At 40.3% G+C, this 8,401-nt stretch overlaps 1 protein-coding gene across 1 annotated transcript; it reads right to left on the reverse strand.

Annotated features, from left to right (window-relative positions):
- Positions 1–306: 306 nt before the first annotated feature.
- LOC136631984 (trypsin-like) lies at positions 307–8,199 on the reverse strand. Its single transcript, XM_066606495.1, has 5 exons — positions 8,159–8,199; positions 4,326–4,482; positions 3,209–3,465; positions 793–932; positions 307–616 (listed from the first exon to the last, which is right to left on the reverse strand). The coding sequence occupies exons 1-5, from the start codon at positions 8,196–8,198 to the stop codon at positions 446–448; spliced, it is 765 nt and encodes a 254-aa protein (XP_066462592.1). The 5' UTR covers position 8,199; the 3' UTR covers positions 307–445.
- Between the last annotated feature and the right edge of the window lie 202 nt (positions 8,200–8,401).

Here is an 8,401-nt window from a genome sequence, read left to right on the forward strand (position 1 = left end):
CGAGTGGTCAAACAAAAGCACAGAAATTGTGATAAACTCCAAGCACTGATAAGGGAAGGATGGGTTGTCATCATTCGGGATTCGCACAGAATCTGATTTCCAACATGCCAGGACAAATTCCAAAAGTTTAGAAAAATAAGGGTGAAAACTGTAAATGTTGAGGTTTTGCCTTAACTTGATGTATTGATCAATAAGAACTTATGAAATGCTTGTAATTGTACATCAGTAACCATAGAAACATCTGACTAACAAATCTAAAAACACTGAAGCAGCAAATGTTGTGAAAACCATCTTTTATTCGCTTTATTCTTAAACATAATCACAAACATCAGTGACACGGCTCATGGTATAAAGGACGTCTTCAGGTCTCATCTCATGGTCCCTTTATTTGCCGTTATATGGAGCATCTTCATAGTCCTCTCCACACACCGGGACCATCTCACAATTACCGACATACATCAGAATCCTCATTTTCCATCACATAAGTAATCCAGGCGAGGTAGTTGAAAACTTTGGTGTAGACTCCAGGCATATTTGGTTGTCCACAGACTGGATCTCCCCATGATATTATCCCATATAGTTGTGACCCACAAACCAGAGGACCTCCAGAGTCTCCCTGAGTGAGAGGAGAGAGAATGGGGTTATTTTCAAAAATTAAGTATTGCCTTTCCTGGAGACAGTCAAGAGGAACAGAGTAGGGATTTGGTTATTTGCTGTAGCGCTGTGCTGCCCCTTAATGCCACAATCATCTTGGAGAAAGGGCACTCTTTTATTTCATCACCTAAATATTACCTGGCAAGAATCTTTTCCTCCTTCAAGGTCTCCAGCGCAGAACATGTTCGCAGTTATGCCTCCAGCTTCATAGAATTGCTGACAGTCAGCATCAGGAAAAGTAGTAACATTGAGACACATCAGGACATCGGGGTATGTCACTAATAGCAAGAGGACATAGAGAGAAAGCCATCAGTGGTACAACAAAAATACTGCCACACACTTACTGCATTTTTATACAATGTAGAATTATAGCAGTTATATTCTTGCACATAGGGGGCAGTATTATAGTAGTTATATTCTTGTACATAGGAGCAGTATTATAGTAGTTATATTCTTGTACATAGGAGCAGTATTATAGTAGCTATATTCTTGTACAGAGGGGGCAGTATTATAGTAGTTATATTCTTGTACATAGGGGGCAGTATTATAGTAGTTATATTCTTGTACATAGGAGCAGTATTATAGTAGTTATATTCTTGTACATAGGAGGCAGCATTATAGTAGTTATATTCTTGTACATAGGGGGCAGTATTATAGTAGTTATATTCTTGTACATAGGGGGCAGTATTACAGTAGTTATATTCTTGTACATAGGAGGCAGCATTATAGTAGTTATATTCTTGTACATAGGAGCAGTATTATAGTAGTTATATTCTTGTACATAGGGGGCAGTATTCTAGTAGTTATATTCTTGTACATAGGGGGCAGCATTATAGTAGTTATATTCTTGTACATAGGGGCAGTATTATAGTAGTTATATTCTTGTACATAGGGAGCAGTATTATAGTAGTTATATTCTTGTACATAGGAGCAGTATTACAGTAGTTATATTCTTGTACATAGGAGCAGTATTACAGTAGTTATATTCTTGTACATAGGAGGCAGCATTATAGTAGTTATATTCTTGTACATAGGGGCAGTATTATAGTAGTTATATTCTTGTACATAGGGGCAGTATTATAGTAGTTATATTCTTGTACATAGGGGCAGTATTATAGTAGTTATATTCTTGTACATAGGAGCAGTATTATAGTAGTTATATTCTTGTACATAGGGGCAGTATTATACTAGTTATATTCTTGTACATAGGAGGCAGTATTATAGTAGTTATATTCTTGTACATAGGGGCAGTATTATAGTAGTTATATTCTTGTACATAGGGGCAGTGTTATAGTAGTTATATTCTTGTACATAGGGGGCAGTATTATAGTAGTTATATTCTTGTACATAGGGGACAGTATTATAGTAGTTATATTCTTGCATATAGGAGCTGTATTATAGTAGTTATATTCTTGTACATAGGAGGCAGTATTATAGTAGTTATATTCTTGTACATAAGAGGCAGTATTATAGTAGTTATATTCTTGTACGTAGGGGGCAGTGTTATAGTAGTTATATTCTTGTACATAGGGGGCAGTATTATAGTAGTTATATTCTTGCATATAGGAGCTGTATTATAGTAGTTATATTCTTGTACATAGGAGCAGTATTACAGTAGTTATATTCTTGTACATAGGGGGCAGTATTATAGTAGTTATATTCTTGTACATAGGGGGCAGTATTATAGTAGTTATATTCTTGTACATAGGGGCAGTATTATAGTAGTTATATTCTTGTACATAGGGGCAGTATTATAGTAGTTATATTCTTGTACATAGGGGCAGTATTATAGTAGTTATATTCTTGTACATAGGGGCAGTATTATAGTAGTTATATTCTTGTACATAGGGGGCAGTATTTTTTATTAGTTATATTCTTGTACATAGATGGCAGTATTATAGCAGTTATATTCTTATACATAGGGGCAGTATTATAGTAGTTATATTCTTGTACGTAGGGGGCAGTGTTATAGTAGTTATATTCTTGTACATAGGGGGCAGTATTATAGTAGTTATATTCTTGCATATAGGAGCTGTATTATAGTAGTTATATTCTTGTACATAGGAGCAGTATTACAGTAGTTATATTCTTGTACATAGGGGGCAGTATTATAGTAGTTATATTCTTGTACATAGGGGGCAGTATTATAGTAGTTATATTCTTGTACATAGGGGCAGTATTATAGTAGTTATATTCTTGTACATAGGGGCAGTATTATAGTAGTTATATTCTTGTACATAGGGGCAGTATTATAGTAGTTATATTCTTGTACATAGGGGCAGTATTATAGTAGTTATATTCTTGTACATAGGGGCAGTATTATAGTAGTTATATTCTTGTACATAGGGGGCAGTATTTTTTATTAGTTATATTCTTGTACATAGATGGCAGTATTATAGCAGTTATATTCTTATACATAGGGGCAGTATTATAGTGGTTAAAGTTTTGCATCTAGGTAGCAGTACTATAGTAGTTATAACATTGTTTATAGGCAGCAGTATTATGATTATAACATTTTGCTATCAGTGTTAAATCTCTGTATATATTTTATTACCCTCTGGGCAGCTGGTGATCGCTCCCCATCCTGAGATTAGACAGTTGGCATTATCCTCCACTGGCTCATTAGTTAAAGAGATTGTAGTCACATTTTCATTAAGTATAGCTGGTGATGCCAGTTTCAGGAGCATAATGTCATTATCGTTTGTCCACATACTGTAATTCTTATGTGGACATATTTTCGCAGCATACGTTAACTGTTCTGTCTCTTCAGACACGTTCAGATTATGTTCTCCAAGACGAACCTGAATGTTCCTGTTGAATACAAAATCTTCGGTGATCGGGTTGTACTATTTTTAACAAGGAATACAAGGTAGTTTGATTTTATCTGTTATATAAAGATGTAGCAGAGGTGAGATTACAGAAGACTGCAGTTATATCATGGAAGAAATAAATCAGCCATAGGGCTCTTTCCCACGAGTGCATATCGGCCGGCCTATATGCGCTGTGATCTGATGCATTGGATTCCAATGCATCAGATCACATGGGCGTATTTGTGAGACGTAAAAACGCCCGGCCAAGTCAATATAGCGTCAGGTGTTTTTACGTCGTGCCCAAAATATAGTCCTGGAACTTTTGGGCCGGAATACGTCTGCCGCTCTCTCCCTTAGAGAATTAAAGGCTTTTTTGGGGGACTTTACTACTGATGACCAATCCTGATGATAAGTCATTAATACTCGATCGTTAAGGATTCAAACCAATCAGCAGATATTGGGCCAGCTCTCATTGCAGACAAATAGAAGAAACAGCTCTGCCTGTAGTGCAACAACCAGGTTTGGTAATGCAGGTGCAGCTCCCATTGAATTCAACGCAATACCAACCCTGGCCATTACACTACAGACAGAGCTATATGCTTTCAGCTCTGTCCACAATGACACCAGGCACAGCAAGATAATGATCGGTGGGGATCTCAAGTGGTGGCCCCAGCCAATGAACTGTTGTTGGTCATCAATATTAAAGTCCTGGACAACCCCTTTAATGAAGATTGAAGAACTCTGCTCTGCTACATCAACTATAAGAAAGTACAGTTAACTTTGCATTTTCAAATTGTAGTACTTTGCCATGTAATCTATATAGGAGAACCCTCAGGTAGAGCTGATGTATGTGACACTTACGATGTATTGCAATGAGCAGCTGTCAAAACCCAGTATTCATTTATGAGCACTCCCCCGCAGATAAATCTATCAAAAAAGTAGAGAGCCACCTGCCATGGCTGAGAATTGGGAACACATTCCTCTCCTCCTATAATCCGGTCTATGGAATAGGCCTTTACTAAAAAAAAAATAGAAGATAATACAAGAATAAAGGTCAATCAAAGCTCATTTTATAGACTAATATTGTAATTGCCTACAGTATGATGTCTGAGTTCTGCACCTGAGAATCTATTTTTCACCCCAGGATATCAGGGAGTTGAGATTCATTTTATTTTTAAAATGTTTTAATCAGTTATATATGAAATAATCAGGTACCTATGCCTGGTATATTATCATGGACATGATAAGGATTCTTAACACTCATCTCTCATATATACATGTTCATAGCTTCAAATTTCACCAGAATTGATGTGCTAACACTGAGCCATATATGTCCCTGTAACAGTAGAATAAATGCTGGTTATATATAAATGTTTCTTATATACTTTACATTGGTAGTCACTAGAGATGAGCGAGCACCGAAATGCTCGAGTGCTCGTTACTCGAGTCGAACTTTCAGTGATGCTTGAGAGTTCGTTTCGAGTAACGAACCCCATTGAAGTCAATGGGCGACTCAAGCATTTTTGTATATCGCCGATGCTCGCTAAGGTTTTCATTTGTGAAAACCTGGGAAATTCAAGAAAGTGATGGGAACGACACAGAAACGGATAGGGCAGGCGAGGAGCTACATGTTGGGCTGCATCTCAAGTTCCCAGGTCCCACTATTAAGCCACAATAGTGGCAAGAGTGAGACCCCCCCGCACTGTCAGCATAAAGATCGTTCTCCTCTGCCACAGCTGTAACAGCTGTGGCAGAGAAGAACGATGTTAGCCCATTGAATTCAATGGAGCCGGCAATACAGCCGGTTCCATTGAAAGCAATGGGCTGCTGGCGATCGCAGGATGAATTGTCGGGAAGGGCTTAAATATATAAGCCCTTCCCTGCAATTCATCCAGAAATGTGTAAAAATAAAAAAAATATATACTCACCTTGTCCCAGCAGAACGATGTTAGCCCATTGAATTCAATGGAGCCAGCAACACAGCCGGCTCCATTGAAAGCAATGGGCTGCCGGCGATCGCGGGATGAATTGTTGGGAAGGGCTTAAATATATAAGCCCTTCCCTGCAATTCATCCAGAAATGTGTAAAAATAAAAAAAATATATACTCACCTTGTCCCGGCAGAACGATGTTAGCCCATTGAATTCAATGGAGCCGGCAATACAGCCGGCTCCATTGAAAGCAATGGGCTGCCGGCGATCGCGGGATGAATTGTCGGGAAGGGCTTAAATATATAAGCCCTTCCCTGCAATTCATCCAGAAATGTGTAAAAATAAAAAAAATATATATACTCACCTGGTCCCGGCAGACAGAGTTCAGCGCGGCCGGCGGCAGTCCTCCTGAACTGCTCTGAACAGCTGTGAGTAGTATTCAGTAGCCGGGGATTTAAAAATCCCCGCCTGCTGAATGAGCTGCCTCTGATTGGTCACAGCCTGACCAATCAGAGGCAGCTCTCACTCACACCCATTCATGAATTCATGAATGGGTGAGTGAGTGCTGCCTCTGATTGGCTCAGCGCAGGGCCAATCAGGGGCAGCTCTCAGCTGTCATTCAGCTGAGAGCTGCCCCGGAGCCAATCAGAGGCAGCACTCACTCACCCATTCATGAATTCATGAATGGGTGTGAGTGAGAGCTGCCTCTGATTGGTCAGGCTGTGACCAATCAGAGGCAGCTCATTCAGCAGGCGGGGATTTTAAATCCCCAGCTGCTGAATACTACTCGCAGCTGTTCAGAGCAGTTCAGGAGGACTGCCGCCGGCCGCGCTGAACTCCGTCTGCCGGGACCAGGTGAGTATATTTTTTTTTTTTTTTTTTTACACATTTCTGCATGAATTGCAGGGAACGGCTTATATATTTAAGCCCTTCCCGACAATTCATCCCGCGATCGCCGGCAGCCCATTGCTTTCAATGGTCAGTGCTCGTTTAATCGAGACGAGTACCGCGTGGTGCTCGTCTCGAGTAACGAGCATCTCGAGCACCCTAATACTCGAACGAGCATCAAGCTCGGACGAGTACGCTCGCTCATCTCTAGTAGTCACTAATAACTTCCCCAATATAAATAACAGTGAATGCATTTCTATGTGTTTCACCCTAGGATATCAGAGAGCTCAGTATGAACTTATAGCTCCATCTCAAGAAACGTGTTACTTTGCATTTCAGTCACTGTGAAATGGAGTCTTCCTGATTGAATTCACTTTATTTCTCAATTCCTCACAATATTTAAGATCTCTGATGCTGTCAGGGAAGGAAATCTCTAAGATAATTTGTGGGTTACATCCCTCAAGCATTAGGATGTGTTCCCACATGTGCAACCTGCTTAGGATTTCACGTCTAAAAATTTGGCAGAAATTCATGACTGAGCCATGGATTTCTGCCATGGCTGTGCACTTGTATGTTCCCAGATTTGCACATGGGTATAGCCCACGTGTGGATTTACTTCATCCACATCAAGAAGTGACGTGTCATTTTTTTCTGCACGCAAATTTCAAATCCATGTGTGAAATAAAATCTGTGCTGTATAGACCGCAGTGTGATTGCCAATTAAAGTAATGGGGTGCAGATTTGCCACAGATTCCACTTGGATTCCATGTAAAATCTATAGCAAAAATCAGCTGTAAGAACATATTCTTAAAGGCACAAAGTGGAAGATTTACTTAGACTGGCACTTCAAATGCCATTCAAATACCTTTTGGCTGAGCTAAGAGCAACAAATATACTAAGTGGTGCAAGCTTCTTAATGCGGCACATTTGTCCCATCCATGTGCCAGATGAAAATCTATGCCAGTTATCAGCAGACATCGGTTTATGCTATAATGTACTCCACTGTCTGGACTATATTATAGTAAACTTAATGGTTTGTGTATGGCTAAGCTCCCAAAAACTAGGCCCCACCAACTTTTTTAAAAAAGTGTCGAGGCCCAGCATAAAATCCGTAAAGAATTGTATATATGCCCCATTAGTAAGGATGGACAAAGACAACCGAGGGTCCCTGTTCAAGAATGGTATATGAGCACCTTGTCCTAACATAAGCGCCCCTCATAGAGCACCTCCCTTATTTCTCTATAACAATCCATATGTCATTTTTGCAATAAAATTAATTAGCTTAAAGGGGTTGTCCAGCATTGCAAAAAAATGTGCCGCTATCTTCTGCAAACAGCACCACTCCTGTGCACAGGTTGTCTGTGGTATTACAATACAGCCCATTAGCCACTGGTGTAACTATAGGGGATGTGGTTGTACCCGGGCCCAGGGGCCTTAGGGAGGCCATAAGGCCTCTCTTTGCCATATAGGGAGCCCAATACTATGAGTAAAGCATTATAATTGGGGGCCCCGTTACAAGTTTTGCATTGGGGCCCAGAAGCTTTAAGTTATGGCTCTGTGTTAAGAGGTTAAGAGAAATTGGAGGGGCCCCAAGATAAATATTTGCACCCAGGCCCATGAGCCTTTAGCTATGCCCCTGCTAACCTCAATGGAGCTGAGCTCCAGTACCAAACACAACCTATGGACAGGGGTGGCGCTGTTTCTAGACCAGTGTTTTGATAATACCGGACAACCCCTTTAACTCCTAACATTCAATCTTATAAACAGTAGGAGCCACTTTTAAGGTGACACTGGGACCCGTACATACACTGAAGCGCTATGTCCACCCCCAATAAATCCACTCCATCCCTATATAAATAATATCTAACCATCTCACCTGCGGACCCCAGCAGAGCCGCCACAAGTAGCAGTAACATCTCTGATGACTGAGGGGATTTCTCCAGCACTTTCCTATATAACCGGAGCTTTTGATTATGTGGTGAATTATTAACGTTCGAGGTTTGTATCTCCGACTCTTCACAAGGTCCAAGCAGAACTTTCTGCAGAAGTCAGAATGTTCCCCGTTACAGTCATGATTAATGTGGACCTCATGGAGGATTGCGGCCTCGGTCTCCTTGTT

Source organism: Eleutherodactylus coqui, chromosome 6 (genome assembly GCF_035609145.1).
Source record: "Eleutherodactylus coqui strain aEleCoq1 chromosome 6, aEleCoq1.hap1, whole genome shotgun sequence".
In the NCBI taxonomy this organism is placed as follows: domain Eukaryota; kingdom Metazoa; phylum Chordata; class Amphibia; order Anura; family Eleutherodactylidae; genus Eleutherodactylus; species Eleutherodactylus coqui.

Bases quoted from the DNA above. Each gene is read 5' to 3' on its own strand.
- LOC136631984 (XM_066606495.1), bottom strand. From the start codon at position 8,198: ATGTTACTGCTACTTGTGGCGGCTCTGCTGGGGTCCGCAG. The intron at 4,483-8,158 runs GTGAGATGGTTA...TTTTTTTTTTAG, and splicing joins GGCTCTGCTGGGGTCCGCAG to TAAAGGCCTATTCCATAGAC. The intron at 617-792 runs GTAATATTTAGG...CCTCTCACTCAG, and splicing joins GAGGAAAAGATTCTTGCCAG to GGAGACTCTGGAGGTCCTCT.